Below are 24299 nucleotides of genomic sequence, written 5' to 3'. Positions count from 1 at the left end.
TATACATGCTAATGATGTCTTTGTTTTTCTACAGAGATGGCGCCGATGGTGGAAGAATCCGCGTCGAAAGTTCCGAACGAGCAACAACATTGACAATTCTTGGTGCGAAACCGAGCGACGCCGGAAACTACAGACTAACTTGTTCTAATGCTGTTGGATCGGATACGTCGGATGTTTACGTCAGCGTATCTGGTTAAACGCTACAATAATGAAACTTTATTTTATCTTGGATCGGAACCTATTTATGATTCTTCTTCTACTTGGACAAAACCTACTTTCTGATCGTATCAGCGAATATTTGTTGATGTGACTGGAATTGACTTTTAATCCTATTTTGATAACTTCAAACAAGATATTACATTATATTTATATTTTATAAAACGAACGGACTGTACGCCGGTAGAAACTGGACTATTTTAAACGAAATATCGATTGATATTTTAACGTCGAAGCATCAAGCTATCGGATTGTGGACGCAATGCTAATATTGTATTTCTATACTTATTGACAAACGAAAAATAGTATGAGATCAATTCTCCTTACCTGACCGTGGAAAGATTTTATCGAAGTGACTCTTTTTTATCTATTACGGCAAATTTAATAAATGTCTGCCGAGTCTAAATATTTCGCGACCAAATGGATTAATGGTTTTGATCGACGATTTTTACATGCGGAAATGCGTTATAATTAGATTTTGGAAACGAACGGACATTTTATTATGATCTGAAATTTTAGTGACCTGATGTGTGATTTTATTATCTATTATATAATCAGAACATCGATCTTGAATGTCAACTTATTTTATTATGATCTGAAATTTTATCATATGTGCTACTTTTACCATGACTATTTCCTCTATACTTATACTGATTTTACAAATGGTACGACTATGGCAATGAAAACTAGCCCTAAACAGTCTCAAAACCTACAGTTTATGTCGACTATTTCAATCCATGTTAGCAATGTAATTATATAAGTACGACTATGGCAATGAAAACGGACTTTACACAATTTCAACAATAGAATTCATGTTGGATATTTCTATATTGTATGACTATTTCAATCCATGTTAGCCATGTAATCATAAAAGTACGACTATGGCAAAGAAAACTGGCTTTACACAATTCTAAAGATAGAATTTGTCGGATATTTCAATATTGTATGACTATTTTTATCAATGTTAGCAATGTAATTATATAAGTACGACTATGGCAATGAAAACGGACTTTACACAATTTCAACAGTAGAATTTATGTCGGATATTTCTATATTGTATGACTATTTCAATCAATGTTTGCCATGTAATTACAAAAGTACGACTGTGGCAATAAAAACTGGCTTTACAAAATTTTCAACAATAGATTTATGTTGGATATTTCTATATTGTATGACTATTTCTATCAATGTTTGCCATGTATTTATAAAAGTACGACTGTGACAATGAAAACTGACTTACACAAATTCAACAATAGAATTTATGTTGGATACTTCTATATTGCGTGACTATTTCAATCAATAGTAGCTATGAAAATGTACGTTAACCGTACTTATGACGTTGAAAAGTATTTTGATAATTATGTCAAAACTGTTTATTTACCCAGTGAGAAAACTGGGACTCATTTCTTGCCATATGACAATATGAAATACCTACATTTTATAGAAAATTCAGTGCCTATATATTACAGATTTTGTAAAATACAAATTTTATCAACTCATGCTCGCAAATCTTGTGAGTTATTTTAAATCATGTATAAATATTTTATCATGCATGGCTCTCCTCAACGGAGACGCCGATTGTGCCTTTTCAAATATGAAATATGCAACTTCATTTTTGCAATTATGACAATTACAATCTGCGGTACTTTCGGTGCCTTTGATTGTATCATTCATGAAGATGAGTCGCCCCACCACTCCGTGGCTGGAGGCTGTGAAAACTTATATTGCATAAAAGTGGATTTTCATCCCTTTTAGCATCTATTTTATACCAATACCAGTGTTCTTACCGCGATTTCGATCGCCCAAACCACTTGACGATTCGAAAGCATACTCGCACTTGATCTGCGAAGTTAGACTGGTTATTTCAATGTTGCTACCATCAGCTGTTGCTACCTCACCAATATTGCAACGCGCATTGAAATACTTTGCCTAACATCGAGCAGTGCGGTATATTTGCATGTTTGTTTTATATGTATTCATTGATATTTAACCCTGTGTGTGTGTTTTATTCTGTATTTCGCTGAATAGTTTTTATGTTAGATTCACTTTAGTTAAATGAATAGTTCATGAATTGCGTTTCCACATTATCCGTTAATAAAAAGTTCACTTTTATCTGTCTGGGTGGTTTGCGTTAATTCTATATATGCTAGGTATATTTGGTAATATTATACGCAAGTGATCGCTTTTAAGTCGAATTCTATCAACTAAATATCCAGATATGAAATCACAAGGCAAGTATTCAGAAATATGTCTCTATTTCTAACCGTTTAAGCAAGGAATGAGACCCAAAACTGGAACCGAAAAGCATGACGATTAAATAGTTGAAAATATCAGAAAATCGCGCCATGGTGTAGGGATTGCATTGCATTACTTTTTGGATTGGCTACGAAAATACAGGAAAACGCGAGAATGGAAAGACCCGTCAGATTTAAAATCGGAGCATTTTGGCCAACGAAAAACCGCTTTCGGGAGAATGAGTCTGGTTTTCCAGTAGTTTTTGCCAATTGTGGCAAGAACCACAAACCTTTATAAATTTGGTATGGCTGCGCGCATTACGTTTACGTGCTCAGTTTATCCGTCAGCTCAGTACCATACATGGTGTCCATAAAGTGCCTTTACAATTTCAATTTTGCTCTGAGGTCAGTTCTCAATATATCTTAACCAGGTTTGTTGCTTTTAATCAGTAATTGTTTAAGTGTTTCTACTTCGTTTAATACATCTATGAGGGCCAAAACAATATATATATGGTTTGGATAAATTCCGTTCGCAATTTTAAAAAATTTAAGACGTTATGGACACCCTATACATATTAGCTTCAAGGCGAGTGTGAGCTATAAATTGAATACAAATTCGATTCTTTAATAAATGAGCTAGAAACAGTTTGATTTGATGACAGTTTGACACTACTAAGTGATGAATTGCTCGGCCGTAAACGGAATACACAATCACGAAAATTCTATATATAGTAAAAATATATCTGTCTCGTTTTGACGGCGATTTTTCCTAATTATTGGTGGGAAATCGTGGCGATTTTCATGATTCACGGTGTTCTGTATGTGTGTGTACGTAATGTTGAAGTATAAACCCCGCCAACGGCTTTTTATCGGTCCCCGCGATATCTATCTGGTGCTTTCCATACTAATGCGACACGGCTTTCGTCGCGACGACTGTTATTGGAAAATGAGGCGGTGACATCGCGACCGATCGACGCATTAGCTATAGAAATAAAATCAATCGCAATTTCAATGCCACACGATGAATACCGATGTTGCATTTTATATTGCAAAATTAGATTTGCCTCCGCCAGTCGATAATAAGAGAGGTATCTACCGTCCGCGATGCATATCATAGGTATGTCCAGTTCCATTTCTTTTGAGCTTTTTTTTACAAAAAATATGTCATGTATTGATACATTTTCCTTTTTAGCACTCAGTTTTGACCAAAGTGACAATAAACTATTATAGTCACTTTGGTTTTGACGAAGCGCACGAGCACTCCGTACCGGCGTACTCAAACACCAATTTGCATCCACGGGGTCGTTAAAGTTGTAACATAACTTGACGGCTTATAAGTTGCCTATACTGATTATCTAGAAATACCCAGATTAAACAGTTTTGAGATCGTTGCGAGCATGTAATCATAGACTACTGCGTTCTAGAATTGGTGGTTTCATTCGAGAATTATTTAATTATCAATGCGACAGACGAATTCGAATATGGTATGTAAACCACGTTTTCTGAGAGTTATTTTTTACTTTAACTTTAATTGACATGGCGCAGTGCTAGTAGGCCGCGGCGACCGCTTCGGAGTTTGCAACTATATTAGTGGCATTAGTCGTGGAAAAAGGTTGTAAGATACGATTCACAAAAGTGACTCTTCTGTTTATCTAGGTTTCTAGTAAAATATATACAATACATGTGCGAAATTATAGTTCAGTTTTGATGACAATGTTAAGGCCTAGCCTGCCCGGGCTATCATGTGTCTGTGTTTATCCCTTCACTGTTTTTATATTCTCAATAATCCTGCGTGTACAACACTGATATGTATTCACCATATTGATCACAAGCTTGAGGCCCGATTAGAGAGTATCTCATAGTGTTCCCAATAATTCCCATACTTATATTTTATTTCAGAATATCAGATTGGCGTGTATCGCGATATGTTTAAAACTTAATTCAAAGAAATTTCCGTCATGTTTTTTTTATAATAAATAATTTGATCCAGTACAGGCCTATTTAACTTGAATCAGTTTTAGTCTTGACCCTCGACCAAGATGATCGTTTTTAACAGACAATCGTACACTTTGAATCGTATATATGCCTTTTCGCTACGTTGAGTTTATAGTGGCAGGTATTTCTATTCGCAAGTCGAGTCAACGATTTCTAGAAATGGATTCATAAAAGTATAGAGATAGATCGTGCAAAATACCAAATCCGACATAAGGAGCTAGAGATTAAAACACTCGCGAGGTTGCTTAGCAACGACAAATGCAATATTTTTTGAGTATTCATCCGCATGGTTATCGCAATTTTAAAATTAGATAATTGCCGTGCATGAATAACTTTATATACCAGTTATATCGTGTAAATGCGTTTATCTGCCTTTGCCAATTGAAACAATAAACGGTCAAGCAGCATAAAAGTACATGCAAATACGTAAGGTATACGGTATGTAGTTCCAAATGGCAGAGCTTTGTTTGTTACCTGATCCGTGGGACCTGGCCGCTCAACGATGGGAAAGGAGCTAAGCTCGTGAGGCCTTTGTTTGCTTAATGACGTATCTAATCAAACATTGCTTATACATATATGCTCGGAACGTATGAAGGAGTCCCAGAAATATATTGTTACAGTTTAACTTAGCCGCGAAAGTATTTGGTTTCATACTAATATAGTGTAAACAAGTCAGGTCGTTTGCCGGCGCCATTGCTTGTCAAGCCATAATTAGATAGGTCGCACATAAAGTGCGTTAGGCGAGTATAAAATCGAAGGAATTTACTACTAAACGTTAAAAATGGCTGTCGTGTTACGATGGAAATACCAGTGATATATTGAATACAAAACAGCGATGTTGTTATTTAATAAGGTACATACATACAAGGTATTTTAATTCTAATATAGTTGATATTTCGTAATAGGCCAGTTGGTTTGAATCCCGTTTGAAATAATCGATATGAAGGCTCGCACTTCGCAATCTTCCCGTATACAGGTATACACATACTCTTGGATTGAAATAGCTAGTCTACTAAACAGATTTGGGTTATCTGTTTGAGGTAGCATACTGAATAAAATTATTGATAGGTCATTTATTTGTAAATGTTGCTACAGAACATTCACTATGTCTATCATGTAGAAGTAACACATATTTCAAACTCATTGCGCTCACAGCGTGAAGTACTCCACAATGTAATTATGGCGTGTGAAGTACTTTTTGTACGTGAATACCGAGGCAAATAATTAAATAATAGTTGGATAAATGGAATTCATACCGAATCGGAACGTTAAATGGTGCTTGTAACTTCTATCAACACTTCCCCTCAGATAACTACGTAGCGCATAGGCATTATTATGTCAATCCTCGCCGGGAAACCAATAATTCGCAGCTTAGCGCTTAGCTATTTTCTATGTCAATCCTCACAGCGGAACCAATATAACGACTAAAAGCATATAAATCTCGCCGTATGGTAACAAAGATTTAATAAATGTCAAGACGGTGATTGAAAGCCCATTTTACTCCTGTGTGCTTGTCAGGAAATTTATTTTCTCGTCTCCCGTCTACTATGCCGCCAGTCGCAATAAGCCGATTTACAACATCTTAGTTTCTTGCCGTTTCAGGGCAAAATAACGCAATAATATGACGTCAGTACTGGCGACTACTATGTATAGAAACTAGTATTGTCGTAAGGCGCCAAATACTTGTTACATTATTCATGTACACTCCCTAAAATGAAATAAAGATGCGTCACTTTGTCTGATATTGAGTGGTAATAGAATTTTGGAGCAATTTTTGAACTGTTTATACTGTCCAACATCTACTGCAATTGTCTAGCACACCTTTGAATTTGAACCGGCTCAAGGTCATGATTAGTAATTTCGTATTTCTTCGTGGTGATGATCATAATATTTTCGAAATATGTGCAACAAAGATAATAGTGGTAAGCCCATTTTGAAAGGTTGTCAACGCATATAACGATCATCAAAATTTTATTACCGTATAAATAAACTCTAATATCGAATGAATATGTAACATAGAGACAATTGTTTAAATCGTGATAGGTTGAAAACTATAGGTCCAAACTGTCAATTACTCAGGCGCCAATAGCAATTTTTTTGTTAGGAGGGAAAGATATTGCGTTGTTAAATTAAGGGTTAAGCCAGTCCAAATTCCTGATTAATCCACCGGATAGCTTCAGATATAAAAAGGGCCCGTCTATCGGGGAAGATGTTCATTTGTATGTGGCAGTCGTTCATTCCCCAAAAAATGGATAATATTTTTGTAATCTAAAAGCACATTTGTTTGTGCTAAGCAAAACGGTGTCCGATATCGTTCGATTTCGACTAAGTGGTAACTGGGCAGGCCAATTAGATTCACATTGGGAAACGAGCATTAATCGTTGGTTATGGTGATGAAATTTTACTACTTGAGAGTAATCTACAACAGTAATTTAATGGCTTGACGCAAGCGCGGCGAATTGAGATACGTACATATATCGGTATATTGAACTACGTTGTGCATTACATTGTTCGCTCAATGTGATTCGATAGTACAACTGATATTGTCAATGTTTTGAGGAATATTTGACTGAATACCTCTGTCTTTAACTCCGTTTTAAGTATTCCGCTAATTCGAAATTACGTTTTTTTGCCAATTTAATGAAAACGTACATTCTACGGAGGTAAAAACTGGCTGTGCTGATGGATTGAATACCGAATCGCTTCGCTGTTGAGGGAATTATTGCAGTTAAGGCTAGCCAGCCGCCAAATTTAATATGTGTATTTCTTTGAGTAGAATGCCTTTTATTAAACAGTCTTGTCATTCAATTTATCGCATAAAATATTGTTTTAGTCGTTAAATTTCAAGAAATTTACCAAACATCGATAAAATTACTGGTACTGGTATTTGATATAGCCTTCCTATTTTATTGCAGAATTGTACTTTTGTAAAACATTTTTTCTCTTGCGGTGAAGAAAACTATAAGGCCTATGGGCATTTGGTGCGACAACGAACCTCCGGCTAGATCGAAAAGTATGGAAAAATACGAGAAACTGAGTAAAATTGGAGAAGGGTCTTATGGCGTAGTTTTCAAATGTAGGAATCGTGATACTGGACAAATCGTTGCAATAAAGAAATTCGTCGAATCCGAAGATGATCCTCTCATAAAGAAGATTGCTTTGCGAGAGATTAGGATGCTAAAGGTAATATAATTTTTTTTCAGTTCATACTTCTGAGTATATTATGTTTCGTATTCCAGAATTCTCCGGCAAATTTCCTGAATGGTTTTATAAATTTAATTAAACTCGACCCCGACGCAAAAGTAAGTATGTCCACTCTATAATCAACGATGAAGGCGATACGTGAATGATAAAAATAAAGGTGAAAGCATGATCAATGACTTCAGAAAAGAAAATGAAACCCATAGTTAAGTTTATGGGGTACTGACAGAAATTTTGTAAATAATTTGGATCTATGGGGTACATGCTTGCACAAAAAAAAAATAAAGAATTAAAAAATATTGATTTTCCACACATCCACAAGTACGAAAATCGAATTTACTGTATTGAAAATATTCTAATACTAATAACCAGAACAAAGTATTACTTTAAAAAAAAAAAAATATTTAATTCCATATTAGAAATATTATGATATGATCTCGTGATATTGTAACTATAATATGGCGAGTTGGTTTGAATTGCCATAAAGAACATCACGAAACTTAAGTTTTAAAACTTTTGGTTATTTCGTATATATGTGTTATACTTTCTTGATTCATATCAGAATGCTGATTACTCGCTGTGCTGGTCGAGTCGTAAACACAATCTGAGTCCGCAATGCCGGCCCACCTAGGTATATTCAAAGAATTGTCGAGAACGTTATGAAATTCTTAAAACACAACTTAAACACAATAACCCTGTAACAATACGTCGGAAACTATGGCCTGCCGTAAGCCTTTTGTTTGAAGACAATGATTTTATAGATATGAAGAGATGTTTGTTTATCAAGCATTGGTATTCCTAAGCTTGATAATATTAAGTTGTAGCAATAAGCTTCAGAGTATATATTTTTAAAATCCGATGGGTACGTGTAGCGAAGTCCGATTAGTTTAGGTTTCAAACGAAATTACTTCCATCAATAGACATTCCTTTTATGAATGCACATCGTCATTTATTTCGCAAGTATGACATCAATCCTGATTCCACTTGCATAAAAATTTCAAGTATCGGAAATTTCACCTTTAACCATATGGCAGCGACAGAATCAAAAATTGACAACTTCTTGATATAGAACTGGTTTTGTGTTGCAACGTGTGTTGGTCACATATTGCATTCAACACGCCTAATTATAACTCCCAATATTTAGAACTTTTGTCGTAATAATTGTAACTTTATAATCAGATTGGAAACGAGTGTAAATTGTAATGTTTAGTTATATACTGTCGAAAGAATTTGATAAAAATAAAAACAGTGGCATATTTTTATTACAGCAACTGAAACATAACAACCTCGTTAATTTGATTGAAGTATTTCGAAGAAAACGCAAACTTCATCTTGTCTTTGAATATTGCGACCATACCGTACTGAACGAACTCGACAGAAACACAAGAGGGTAAGAAATATATTTTATGTTAATATATATTGGGCGAATTCTTCTGGGTGGCCATAAACTCTCTTTGCAATTTCAATTTTGTTATGAAGCCAGTTCTCAATATATAGTTATTTTCAATCGGTAATTTTTTAAGTATTTTTACCTCATTTAATACATCTGTGAGAGCCAAAACAATATATGGTGTTGATAAATCCCGTTTGCAATTTTAAAAATTTTTAAGACTTTATGGGCACTCTATATTATGTTGATTTCGCCTTAGTATAGGATTGGCTGATATTGGTCTAACAACACGGGTTGACATTTCGTATACCCTTCCACCATGAAGTGCTCTATCACTTAAGAATTATGAAATCATTCAAAATACAATGCAATGTGCGACAAAGCAAAACGATATGACAAAAATGTGTATCGTCATTGAATGTAAATGTATTTTTATTTTGATAAGCATTGTTGTTTGTATATTAAATCCTACTTTGAAATTTGATATGTCTCATTTTAGAACGGAAATACTATTTTAATCTCAGATACATTATACCCGTGAGTTTCTATACTGGTCATAATGAATGGTTCCTCAGATTTAAAATTATTCATCATACGCATACCCTAATTGGTGTTCTCAAAATAACATTAACGTATTTTGGAAGGCGTAACGCGTACAAAAGCAAAAAAAGAATCCCAGTTTATCTAAGACTGTCCCAAGAGGGTAGCGTATCCAAAATTGATCACATATCCGCCCCCAAGAAGAATCTCAGTTTCTGCGAGTATAACTGCTAATTTCGATTATAGGACGAACCAAATTAAAAATTGTTTTAAATTTTAGGGTTCCAGAGCAACAAGTCAAAAAGATAATTTGGCAAGTTCTTCAAGCCGTCAATTTCTGTCACCAACATAACGTAAGCTTGCATTTTATAAACTTTATAGGGCATACATGATTATCGTAAATCGTTTGAAGTGAATGACTCAATTTAATTAATTATCAGTTGAGATAACGCAAGACCTACCTACCTCTCCCTTGCTCTATTTCTTTGTGGGAGTGGAGTCGTATGCGTGTAACGCAAGGATGCTGTGGCAAGAATAAAGATGACTATATTATTTTATTCAAGAGTCTTGTTGCACGCTATTAAATCAATTAATTTAATTAACTACATTTTATTATTCAGTGCATTCATCGAGATGTAAAACCAGAGAATATACTGATAACAAAACACGGAGTAATTAAGCTTTGTGACTTTGGATTTGCAAGAATTTTGAGTAAGTATAATTTTCATTCATCACTTTACGAGTTTTATATCATGGAATTAATGCTGCTATGTATACTAACGAATCGGAATATAAACAAGTCAAATTGTTTTAATATTTCTAAACAGAAAGATCAAAAAACGTCAGAACTATTAAAAAAATTTGCTTTTTTGCTGTATACAGCTATTAAACGTATGATTTGGTTTGCGTGTATATTATTCCTCCCTTTATAAAAAAAATTTTTGTGTGTATAGTTCTGTCCACAGCTTTAAAATGTATGGTTTGCCAGTATATTATTCCTCAATATTAAAAAAGTTATTTCTGGTATAAATTTTGTTCAAAAATTTTAAGACGTCAGCCATTGAATTTTTAATAAAATCGTGAAACATTGACGCATTTCGTGACCTTTCATAGCAACTATGGACAGATATTATAAAAATTGCCCTCACTAATTTTGTTATAAAAAGAATAATAAGTGAAATACCAAAATATTTCGATCTGGCTTTTCTCGGATTATCTCCCGATCTTGAATTATTTTCGAGAGCAATTTTCCATTTAAACCGCTCTTTAGTACAATATAGAGGCGCCATTTTAATTCTACAGAATTATAAATTCATTACATATAATTCCAACATTATCCCATAAATATATATTATTGAAAAAATTCAAAAATTCAACTGTATGTTTTAGTTTTAGTATTTCCGGCCCTCATAATTTGTATAGGGTATATCATGTGATTGAAATACATCAAAATATGCATAAATTTTTCATTTTACCATTTCGGAATCGGGGCGTTCGAAATATGTCATTACTGGTTACGATAGTTAAGGCAGCTTGCTATTAACGGATTTCAATATCGATTTCGCCCAAGTATATTGTTAGTTACGGGCTGTGTTATGGTTACTGTTCGCATCCCTGTCGATATAGCACTGTTCGGCTCAAATGAGGGCAGAGACTCTGCCTATTGTCGATCTTGGTAATTTTATATTTCAGTCTCTTTCTTGATTCACGTAATGAAATTCCGACTCTGTTTCACTGCTTTGATATATGCCGATTGAGCGATCATATGTCACATGCGAAGCGGCAAACGGGCGACAACCTTATGAAAATCACGCCTATAGCACGCCTATGGGTGAGCCTTTAATCTCACGCCAATTAATATTTTCTCGCGTTGCCCAGTTTCAAAACTAGTAATCTGGACATTTGCGAAGTTTTTGATATCACGAACGACAAGCCAATTCTCTTTTACTCCATTCTTTTAACGCTATATAAGTGTGATTATTTAAGAAGGCGTATAATGGCGTAACAATTTCGGTACCTCATATGCATGCTTGGGTTCTCTCTAGAATGGTGAATGTACCCAACCAATACTCTTATATTATCGCGTTTACACCCTTAACTACAGTACTGCATTGTATTCAAATCGCTATGTCTCAATATGTTACCGATATTATAGATATGGTCACACATACCCACCCATACGTAGTCTATCAATGCCAACAGTTTTCGTTCGTTTGCCAAGATTGATTGTATATTTATATCGAAAAAAAATGAAATTTTCAGATAATATATAGAGATATATGCACCACTGCAATTACAACCAAGATAACGATATTTGGCATAGAAGAACTTACTTATGAGTCTTAATCAACTCCACAAAAGCAAATCATACATAGACTTTTAAATTAAGATCCGGGTACTCGTTCCCTTCCATTGACGTGTATTTACTTTCTACCTGCTGAAATGTATTTAATCATGACAAAGGGTCGCTGAATTATAATATTTGAACTCATTATTCGATGAATTGTATCTTTAAACATCAATGAAAGTCGTGCCTACATCAAATATTATAAATACACAAAATTGTTAAGCTAAATTTTAAGTCGCGGTATTTGACTTAACATATCGGATCGAAAATTCCAGATAACATCTCATTTTGCTTTGTTTTGCATTCAATATTAAACTGACTTCATTTTCTCGCCATATTTTTCGTGATGTATCCTCTCAACCGAGTAGTCACTGATATTGTATTTTTTATTTTTAAACGTTTTTTTTTACCCAAAATACAAACATATTTGTTATAAGTAAATGGAGTGCTCACGTTTGTTACCATTAAAACATCGCGGCATTTGACCAAGTTGTACCCCATTTACATAGTGACCAAAGCATTTGTTTGACAATTTTTACATGGAATATCGTTCCTTTTCAGCTGGACCTGGTGACGATTATACCGACTATGTCGCAACAAGATGGTACAGAGCGCCCGAACTGCTAGTCGGAGATACACAATATGGACCTCCTGTAGACGTTTGGGCTGTCGGATGCGTTTTTGCTGAATTATTATGCGGAGCGGCATTGTGGCCTGGAAAATCAGATGTAGATCAGTTATACCTTATCCAAAGAACACTTGGTTAGTTGAGTTTTGTTTTTCATACCAAGACTATGAAAAAATTTTTAACGATTTAACAAGAGAGCACATGATGATGAAAAAGCAAGATATTCGATGAAACATGGGGAGTCTTTCAGGACTCGGATGGACTTGAAAACAAAACATAAACAAAAGCTTTTTAGCGATACTTCCATTTCAAATACTTGGAATTTGAAACTGATTGGTCTATTAGAGGCGGAAAAAAAACTATTTTTATTTCCAAAATGCAACAAGAATTTAGCAAAACAACCAAATTTTACACTTCGTGTCCAATAAAGTAAGTTGTATTATATGACAAGAACATATACAATCTATTCAAAGCATTATTGATAATTATTTTATATGTTCGAAATTTGTTCTATATATAATAATATTAATAAAATCAATTATTATAATTTTCAGGTGACCTAATACCTCGACACAAGCAAATTTTCAGTACCAATCAATTTTTCCACGGATTAACAATTCCAGAACCAGATACTAGAGTAAGATATACATTTATTCAAATACTGTGTTATTTTCCTAATGATATGCGACCGAACATTTTAATTGTGCTTGTTCATTTTTCTACTAATCTCAAGTATTTACCTACCTACAGAAGTTATCAACTATCAAAACTACACAGATTCCATGAAAAGTGCTCTTATAAAAATTGTGGGATTGATATTATTGTAGAAATTAAAATCCCGTGTCAACAAAAACTAGAGATAAAGTATTGTCTAGCTCTCAGTAATATAAAGGAATTGGCTTGAGAGCATCATATTTTAATCATTCCATTCACAAAAACCTCTTTTATCATTTTCATAATGTCAAATTTTGGATTGTAATATTTACCTACTCTTTGCGAAATTAATCTTCCCAAAACAAATTTATGACATTAGTTGATTCACACAATGAACTGGATAGTTAGAAAACACTCCAGTTGACATGTTGATTGTCCATTATTCATGTATTTAAAGGAATCCAACTGGGCAAAGAGTCACACAAATGACGATCGTTCCATCTCGCAGCATGTGGTCATAAGTGTTTGCGTTTATAGTCATCTGGTTTTTGTTTACATACTATTTAGAAAAATGTATATTTGGATGGACCGAAATGGCGCCATATAATACATACAAGTAGGCCAGAAATACCTGCAGCTTGAACAATTTTAATCTAAGCAAATACATGTTTAAATAATAAAACTATCCTTGATATAAGCAGATGTATAGTAAACTATATCCAATAATAAATTAATTTTGATTACAAATCGAGCCCAATGGCTGTAATGTAACACATTTTATTTGTTATATATTATACAGGTACCTCTTGAATACAGATTTTCAAACATCAACGCACAAGCACTCAGTTTCATGAAGGTAAGCTATAAGTAGAAGCAAGAAAGTGTTCTTTGTAGCAAATATTACGTCAGGAGCACATTGAGTCCGATTGGCGCATTGATCATATTAACTCAAACAAAGTTGGACCATTGGCTCGCTTTTTCAGTTTGCGTGTTCTTACAACCGAAAACAAAAAACGGAATTGGCAAAATCTTTTTGCAATTTTGCAGATTTCATTTGATTCTCGATTTAACCAGCACTTGTGCAATTGAACACAAAGTAAAAAAACTCATTTTTGCTTTATTTACACAACATTTATAAAATTCTCTTTATTTATCAATTATTAGCTTGCGATTATAGTTCAGCTCAGAATTATACATATAAGTTATATATATTCAACACATATACGCTCCGTTAAAATAGTTTGTTATTATTATTCGATTTAGACATTACCTGTTTAATCAACAGTATTCACGCCAAGGAGTTTGATCACTGCCAGAAGTTAACCTAAAATTTCTAATTGTGACATTTCACCTTTGCAACTATTCTCTATAAAAGCAATTGAATTTTATCACAGGCTTGTTTGCAAATGGACCCGAGCGCGCGACTGACTTGCGAAGAACTTCTTGAACACACATACTTCGATAGTTTCAGAGAAGAACTAGAATCATTGAAGGAACAGCAGCAACAACAGATGCATCACCATGTGCACAGACAACACCATAGAAGAAAAGGACGCAGAAACCAAGGGGTACAACAACATAGAGAGTTTTTTCCCGTGAGTTTGCAGTGGCTTGTTTTACACTAACACGTTTTCTTGTATTACTACTGCTTTTGCTGTACACAATGTTCCAGAATTCTGAAAGCTCAATATTCTACTTTTTAAACTAGGATATTTTCCATAAGACTCATGCATTTATACTTTGCTACGAAAATAGGTGAACCTTAAATTCAAGGTGAATATTGACAGCAATGTTGCCATTGCGATTTAGTTCTTGTTCGTGATACACCGTAATGTAATTTGATTGAATCTAATATGCGCATTACCGCAATCTATTCGCTCCATTCGTAATAGATAAGGTGTGGGTAGTCGTAATTATGGTACGAAGTATATATGAGTATATGCTATCAAATATTGCGATTATTCTGTGCTTGTCCCGATAATTGATACATCAACACTCCCTTTATTGCGGTATTTGCGGTACAATTTTGACAAAGATTTCCTTGATGTCGCGTCAACGGACGAGGATTTCTATTTGCGGAACCTCCAAAACAACTATTGTGAAAATGAAATAATATTTAATCTCGTGATAGTGCTGACATGTATATCTACTATTATCTAACATGACAATAAGTGACGAAAATGGTTTTCTAATACCAACGACCAACACTACGAATTAATCGGTATCGGTACTCGAATATGTAAATCTCAAGTCAATAACTCGTTGCGGAATCACAGATAATTAATTTGCACATTAACACATGCTGAGTAAATGGACACCTATCAAAAATGTACATTTAGGCTTTGATTTGTCTAGGTTAATTTGTAATAACATTCGCAAAACTTAGATTAACAGCAAAGTAAATTAAGCTAGTATTATTTTTGTTTTAAAAAATTGGGCATCATTTCTGGAATTCAAAATTGATGCTATCGTTTGTAAAATGACTATTTGTAGATGCTCCGGTATTTGAGAGTATGAATATTGAATATTTGAAAACTATACGAATCGCAAAGCAATTGATAAAAAAATTCTGGTTTATACATCCTGAATGTTTTCGTGTAAACTGTTGACCTGACAGAATTTACCCCATGTATTCATATCAACTATAAACAACTCGTACATGTTCGGCACAGATACTAACCAACACCAACATTTACAACATCACTAGGTTTTTATAAATCATATAAAAGCCACGTAAAAGCGTTCTATTTGATACTTTGCGGTTTCGCTCACTGATGAAATTTATTATAGCATAGCAATACCATGGTAACATTCATAGGAAAACGTAATTTATATTCTTTCAACCAACATTGCTCAAGGTTGACAAAAGGTGCAATTAAATTACAATTAAATATTTATTCAGTTCCTTTTATACCGCAATTCCCGCACTAACGTTTATATGCGCGTAAATAATGTTTGACAAATGAGGTTAATTTTTAAAACCATCGTAAAAGCGAGACAGTAGGAGAGGACGAGTCATAAATATTCGATATTATCACCATATTGCTATTTTTTCAAAGGATGAGGAAGAAGTATTTCTCAAATATGTTTGCCTTTCGCTACTGGTGAAAGATTATGACTGAGAGTAAGATAAAAATAAATAAATTTGGACCCGAATATATTTATTTTTAAAATATCTCTATGTTGCGCAAGAACGAACTATTGTTACGACTTTGTGATTTATCCGTCATTTCCCTCTGTTCTGTGTAATACGTTGTTACTTCATGATATCAATTATATTGCTGAAAACGTCAGCACAACAGCGATCATACAAATTTAAAAATGGAGCTATGTGCAAAGGTGCTGATTACGATATTGTAGTACCGGTAGGTTTGATTTATCTTCGACGCAAAACCCTGCAGTCCTCAACAAATAGTCGAATGTATGGAGGAGATTTCGCTCAAAATTGGATAAAATATTAAAGTTATCATCAGAAATCACACCCTATATTTTGGTAGATTCTTTAAGCTTTAAAATTTTCGCGATACTATCAGACATCCGGTTCAATGTTTATCGAACCTGTCCCAAAACGGTAAATCAAAAGATAGCAAATCATACAAAGAATCTTAATAAAGAAGTTTATACGTTTCGTCAAATATAACGGCGACGCTGGTTTTGAAATCTTTATAATAACAATGCAGTTACTTTCAATCTCTTCGAATTTTCATTAGTAATAATTGAAATAGAACTTGAATTGAATTTTTACTATTTTATACAATTCCGGCCAATATGCGGAGATGATATTGGTTATAATATGATGAATTTTTCTTCATTTGTACCGGGTAACTACTTTATACCTGAGAATTTAACTAATCTTAGTGAGCATCGATTTCGACACTCACAAATTCCAATTTGTCATTTCTATTATGATGATGCCAGAATGTGTTATAAATAGAAAAGCAATAGAGCTTAGGTTTTCTTCGCCTACAATAGCTACGACATTTTTATTGGTTGTCGTTTTTCAAGTGTTCTTACTGAAGAACGCTTTCACAAAGTGAAGTGTTAAAGCCAAACTCGCGCGCGGTTAGTAAGAACGGCTGCCAAGGTGCTTCACTTTCACACACACTTGACTTGGCTCCTCAATCCCACAGTTACGTACATAGGAGGCTTCAGTGGCATATGCTCTAAGTCTAGAATACAGCACAGTAAATTTAAAAAAATTATTGGCACTTCATATATGGCAAATAATACTCTTCGCCAAGTCGCCAACATCTATTGTCATATATACAGAAATTCGCCGCTGATCTTCAACGCATATAGGGCAGAACATGGATTGCTCTGATTCCATCGAAACTAATTTCATGCGGTTACTGTTATCTTATAGTGAGTAACCTATATATGCACAATCTTTAGAAAAGACAATAAAAAAAAACAGTTAATTGAATCCAGTTTAAAAAATGGTTGACATGCCTGTGAATACCATAAAGAGCGTATTGTTCATTAGTCGAATCTAACTACAAACCTTTATATATATACCCTACGATATCAATTCGTTTGAATTTTGTAAATTATTCTTTCAGTGGAACTGGAAATGAACTACAAACAAATTTTATTGAAAATTGTATTGTTTATTCGATTTCATTTCAATCAATGAAAATTTTTTAAAACACAAATAAATAAACGAATAATTGATATTCTGATGTAATTTATAAAGTCATTGGAGGTTATTGAATAAACCTCAGCCGTTAATGTTTGTTGAAAATCAAACAAAAACATCGGAAACCAACAAATTCTCCTCGATCTGATTTATTTATTTTCTTGGTTTATTAATTTGGGTTTGACGCAAAACATTGTCGTGTTTACGAATGAGTTCAAATGTTCCTGTAGTAGATTTACATATTTTTTGCCTCGTCTACTCAGAGTAAAGTAATTCATAAAAACTAGAAGGGGAACACTAACGTGCGTTAAAAAGGTAACAAGAATTTGAATCACCGAAAATATTGTAAAATGAACAGGGCCTGGTCATCGAACGTTGTACTCGATTTTTGAAGTGTACATTGGAGTGCCAATATGGCCGGAGAGGAGAGATGAAACGGTAAAGTCATTGGATGCTGTAGTTGTTGCCGAGTTTTGAAGTTGTTTTTGTTTACTTTGCGTGATGACAACGATTGCAGTTGATGTGCTTTAGCACCTGTGCTCCTCTTATTTAATACTGGTATGGGAATATATGATTAAAGCGGATCTGTGATGGCTTAAATATGTGAAGTATCTCGGATCAACGAACCATAAGTCTTTGATAACACTCTTTGAACCATTTAGTCATTACTGATCCATACTACAATAAAAATAATGTGTTTTTTACACGCTGGTTTATTTTGGGCTAAAATGGGTAGACTACTCCGGCAAAAAGCCGGGACATCTTCATAGATCAGTTGTCTAGATTTCTTCTAAATACAGGGTAACGGTGGAACGATCAGTGTTTCAATGGTTTGAAAATAATTCTAGAATATGGCAATAAGTCTTACCGGTTTTATAAATTTGTATGCTTTCTTTTTGGAGTATTGAATTTTTTGATGTCATTTGTTGTGCTTTGCTAGTTTATTCATTCAAAATTTGTGCCTGGCAAATTTTGATTTTTTTGTGTAATTTTTCATTTGTGTGTTTGAGTGAACCAGAAATATGTTTTTGTTTTCCTCAATTATGTTCGAAAGTTCTTTTATGATCGTGAACCCTCGATGTTGTGAGTTTGGTATGAGGTTCGCAAATTTTTTTTTTTTAGTTCGCAAAAACACAGACGTTTCAACGTCTTTGAAAATAAAACACGAAACTTCTGAATACAGCTAGATAAAAATTTACAGCTGAAATGAATCGAAATCTAATTTATATCTATTTTTGGCCTACCCTATTTGGTAAATTATGTTTTTCTAGACGAATTGTTGATTATAAATTGTGTGATATCTCACTTACGTGTTGTTCCAATAAACAGTAGCACTCACCCAAGTCTCATTGCATAAGTTACAAAAGCTTTATTTTGCGTTTTTATTGTACTTGGCTTGCAGCATAACGTTAGGGATATTACAAAAACGTCAGATGTATAATTGAACCCTATTCACTCCAGGCTAATTCTGTTTTCCTAAAAGTAAACTCGCATGGTGTCTAAAAAAATACCGTACATTTATTGTGTCTGTTATTTGCCATCGTTTAAATCAAGCTGACCTCGACTTCACCGTCCATTGTCATCGTAAATTCGATTCTTTTATTTGACGACGTTCTTTTCATCCTACACAGATGTGCTTCTTAGTTTAAAAAGTCATTATTTTGCCGTTTGTCAACGGCGTATTCCTATGAATTACCAATCAGTGCGCGCGACAAATACAATATTTGAATGGCGTTCAATAAATACACCATATTTCTTATCCATAATTGAATGTTATACAACCTAATGTCTATGGATACGCCCGCTTGTTTTGATGTATCCAAGTCGAACCATTGACAAATGACGTTTCAGTGAGGTAATGGGCGGTTGGAAGCTGTCAAGTTTAATTCGCCCAAACTTATCCTATGCGAGAAATCGTAATGAATTGGTATTGGATTTATTATGTATTTAAGAGGAGCGATCAACGCATAAATATGTGGTCTCGAAGTTATGACCCCCGGTAAAACAGCCGGTTTTCAAAACACTCTTTCGCAATCGATGGGAGAAACATATATGCGAGGTTGACTCACAAAAAGGCTAAAAATTAAGTTAAAACAAATGTCTCAATAAGCCCTTAAAATTGGGGGAAATACAAGAATTAACATTTTCAGAGATACTTCCGAATTTAACTACTGTAATGTGTATTTCAATTGTATAGGAAAAGTGAAGACGTAAACATATGTTGTCCTAATAACAACTAAACCACATCAAAAGGGTTCTTTTGTTCACTTTGTGCCATTTGATTCTCTTTATTTTCTCAATAGAGATAAAAACACTTTGTGGCAATTGATTCTCCTGAATTTCTCAATTTAAAACCTTTATGCCCTACCAGCTTACCGGTATGATATGGATGGCTTATTTTTTATTATGCATTGCATTTGTGATTCTTCACGTTGCATATGGAAAAATACCATAAATGTTTCAATCTTCGATTGAATGAGTGGCTATATATGAGAGAAAAGACAACAGATATTGAATTTCCCCATCGTGTGTGAGAGCTATATACTACCTACATCTAAAAATATGTATATGCTACTTCATGATTACGATTACTCTCTCATAAATCTAATTAATCTTCTGAGTCAATAACGTTTTTATATTTTAATTTATTTTCAGAATCTACTTCCTCTCTTGACTGGAAGCAACACCCTGTCCAACTCATCTTCGCCAGCACCCGATCTCAAGCCTCATCTAAACTACGGGAAAGATGGAGGAGGCGCCACCTTATCTCGCCATAAAATAAAATGGGATCACTCACGGTTTCCTAATATTTAACATGAAAGACAAAAAGGGTTTTGACTGAAACTCAGAGGCTGTTTGCCCTGCGACGAGAAAGAACACGTCAAGAAACACTAGAGAGTGTTTCGGGCGTAACAGCACCAACCAAATATTTGTAAAGATACATTATTTCTCTATAACCCGTAATCATGCGCATATCTTTGTTTTATTTTATCTGTTTATTTTGTTATCGAACTTCACAGGGTCCTGCATTATCAACCAAAAATGATCATCCTCTTAATGTTGGTCGCATTTCGATGGTATTTTTATACGACCTCGAACAAGGTCCTGTACAAATATCAGCCACTGGTATGTGATGATATTTACAGAGCTACTATTATTAAAAAAGGCAATTTTCAAGTATTATGCATTCTTTCATCTGTAGGAAATGCCCTCATTTGTGGTCTACATGTAGACTGCAAAATTAAATATGTTGGGAATATTTCATATACAAATTTGGTTGCGAATGAATCTTTGGCAAAGCCTGCCGCGTCTCATTCTAAATTCTGAACCAAATCGGGTCGAGTATTCGTCACTTTTTACGATAAGCATCAGCGTAGCGGATTACAAAGGATTTTTTAATAAGGCACGATAAGTCGTAAAATTGAAGCATTTGCACTGAGAGTGTTTGAAGCTGTTATAACAATAAGAATTTTACTTCGACCAACGCGGCAAGGTTGTTTTTGAGCTTAAAATTTTCATCTTCTCGTGGTAATGCTACGTCGACGTTAAAATGACGTTTCCATGACTGAGTTAGCAAACAACGAGCAAGTGGTAGGCTCAAAATGTCGTCAAAAACGGTAGTGTTGCCGCAGAAACGTGGAAATTACGAGAGCGTAGTATAAAAATCTGTTTTGAAAATGCCTGTGTTTGCTCCAATCGCGAATGCGGTACTTAGTGCTTATGGTCGGATTTGCTACAGTGCGTCATTTGCGGGTTGCTTTATTAGACGGGTGCCCTGGCTTGGAAATAATGTAAATAGGACACATTCTAGTTATGAGGGAAAAGCTTCATATTTGATAGAGTCGTTTCGATAAAATAGGCATGACAAATATGTCCATTAGCGCTTGTTATTTTAGGCAAACATTGAATAATAGTTTCGATCCATGGACTATGAAAACATATGCTACATTATTTGAGACGCGCCTAACCAGTTCGCTCTATAAAGAACTTTTCTTTTGATAAATCAATACAAAGCGTTAATATGGTTAATGTATCCATGGTTATGGTCGATGTTTTGATGACCGACCACTATAACATATACAATATAACTACTCGAAAATCGGTCGCGTTAACCCATTGCGGGCTTATCGACCCAACTTTATTTATATAGCAGCCTGTGGATTTACGGGGACAAATAAGGGTTAAGCAATGAAATATGTTGCTTTTAAATGTTACGTCATGTGGTTACAAAAATCGCCATGGGAACGTCATAATTATGAACGGGCATATTCATGAGGAGATGACTTATTTATCGCCTAAATGACATTAAAAAATGTTCGAAAAAAATGTACTTATTATTGGCAATAGACTCGACGAAATACTATATATCATTTCGCTACCCCAAGTGCTTATTTAACCCATGCTGATACTATAGTACTCTGGAATTTTCATCCCACAGAGAAAATAATTGTGTAATTTCTTTGGTACTGTTTATATGTACTAGGTCATAAGTATGGACAATCAGACAAGGAACGTTAGAAGAGGTTTCTTTATTATTTTGTTATATTTATTTGTTTTTTAGTAAATCACCTTTTAATGTTATTTTCATTTAGTTCTCAAATGACCAAAGATTTGATAAATCTTTTTCTTCACGTTTACAATGATTTTCTGAATCACTGGATTCAAAAAATCTTTCCTTTTTCAACTTTGGTGATTGTATGGTTAGCGGGAAAACTGAACCAATGACAACGGTGTATTTTGCCATATGCAAAATCACTCTGAACTTCAGGTATATTTTTTTACACCAAAGATCTTTTAGCTAGTATGCGGGTGACGCTTAATTGGTGAAAGGTGCATGAAATAGAACGGACGAAACGATAACTCGCTTCCGACCATTCTGTATAAAATCATAAACAATTTAAACGATCGAAAGAAAATTTTATATTTATAAGTTTCATCAACAAAATGACTAATATCTCCTCAAGTTGAGTAAAATATGACATATTAAAAGCAGTTTAATATTCCGAAAATAGCTAGTAAATTAAAAGGTATAACAAGAAAACGACTTGAAGCTTGTATCTCAGAAGCACTGTGTAAAAACACCGCTACCTCCTTACAAATTGAACAGAGTGCTTTTCGCGGTGTTATATCGATTCAGCTTTGTTATATAAAAACCCTAACGATGAAACATGGTCTACATTAGGGGTGTGCAACAGGTGGCCCGCGAGACACAACCTAGCCTGCCAAACTATTTAGTGCGGCCCTTGTCAACACTCAGATTTCCCCCGCCAAGCATGAATTCCTAATACAACAGTTTATGTTCAAATAGGCGTTCACATGGGTAAGAATACATGTTTTCTGCTCTTGTCGCTGCGTTAAATATTTCGCCGTTTTTCCCGATGCCCCTATTACTGTAAGGCTAAGCGATAGCCGCGTTTCGCATTTTGTGTGGCCTAGCTAGATGTCTTCATTTGGTTATATGGCCCACCGACTAAAAATGTTGCACACCCCTGGTCTGCATAATCTATATGTTGGGTCACAAGTATTTAGGCAACTCTGGCAGTACGCAAATATGGAGATCAAAATCAACAACTTCGTAATTCGTATCAACGTAATATTCTTATTTACATATTTTAATTTTGTCCTTTATACACAATAATACTTCGTGGGGATCACATGTCTTTACTATAATTTTTCAACGGAAAATTTGCATTTTATACTGCATATCAATCTTACACTAATTTGGTATGAATGCCAAATTTTTGATTGAACTTTATTGTTGATGTATCATAGGTAGAATTATGTTCATATGTAGTTTGTCTCTTTTATTTTTAATGATGTTTATAATGATTTTTTTCACGAGCCTCGTTGTGGCATTATTCTACATTTCAAACATTTTTATGGCTTGTTATAATTTTTGATGTTACTGCCATAATTTTTTGTCTGTATTACAACAAATTATTAATCAACGGTAAACTATGTCCTTATAATCTATCCCTATTTATCTGTATGTTTTACCTACAAGCAGATAAAATGTTTTGACGGTATTTTTTGTAGTTTTTTTTTCTTCTAATTTCTTGTACGATCGTATTTTAATATTTCTTGCTTTAACTATTCTTGGAGGAATACAACGACAATCTAAAATTTGTTTTAGGTATCATGCTCAAAGGTTGAACAAAATCACCAATGATATACTATACTCTAATTTTTGTACACTTTTTGTTGATGGTAGCGCAAATTGACCCATGGTTTTCATTTGCAAGTTAACAAATGCTGTGTGAATTAGGATAGGATTTGTTTATATTTATCCCAAAAGCGAGTAAAACGGCTTAATCATACAGCGAATGACGGCCCATTCGTTAACAAGTCAAGTCGGATCAGATAATCAGTCCTGAAGCACAGACTTGGAACGCATACTGGATTAAAAAATACTACTAATGATGCGTTACATAAACCATCCAGCGATAGCGGAGTAGGTC

General features: G+C 34.2%; 3 protein-coding genes across 4 annotated transcripts in view; 2 read left to right on the top strand and 1 right to left on the bottom strand.

Annotated features, from left to right (window-relative positions):
- Nucleotides 1-2328, top strand: part of LOC120330499 (titin-like) — a 281688-nt gene extending 279360 nt beyond the window's left edge. The window contains exon 452 of the mRNA XM_078118750.1: nucleotides 35-2328. Within this exon, the coding sequence (XP_077974876.1) occupies nucleotides 35-197 (163 nt within the window). The 3' untranslated portion in view covers nucleotides 198-2328. The remainder of the gene's footprint in view (nucleotides 1-34) is intronic.
- LOC120329268 (mitogen-activated protein kinase kinase kinase kinase 3-like) overlaps nucleotides 1-24299 on the bottom strand; it is a 362445-nt gene that overhangs the window by 125671 nt on the left and 212475 nt on the right. The window lies entirely within an intron of this gene.
- Nucleotides 7361-23964, top strand: LOC120330109 (cyclin-dependent kinase-like 1). 2 transcript variants are annotated; one of them, XM_078118594.1, is made up of 9 exons: nucleotides 7361-7628; nucleotides 8915-9036; nucleotides 9857-9929; nucleotides 10197-10287; nucleotides 12485-12685; nucleotides 13106-13188; nucleotides 14005-14061; nucleotides 14600-14773; nucleotides 20497-23964. In XM_078118594.1, exons 1-9 carry the CDS (start codon nucleotides 7416-7418, stop codon nucleotides 20653-20655), a joined length of 1173 nt encoding a protein of 390 aa, XP_077974720.1. In that variant the 5' UTR covers nucleotides 7361-7415; the 3' UTR covers nucleotides 20656-23964. The 2 variants fall into 2 exon arrangements, with proteins under 2 accessions (XP_077974720.1, XP_039252873.1); XM_039396939.2 differs by having other exon boundaries at nucleotides 14600-14800.

The sequence above is a fragment of the Styela clava genome, chromosome 12, assembly GCF_964204865.1.
Source record: "Styela clava chromosome 12, kaStyClav1.hap1.2, whole genome shotgun sequence".
NCBI classification, from domain to species: Eukaryota; Metazoa; Chordata; class Ascidiacea; order Stolidobranchia; family Styelidae; genus Styela; species Styela clava.
The sequence above is the reverse complement of the archived record's forward strand: the minus strand, read 5'-3'. Positions and strand labels throughout refer to the sequence as shown.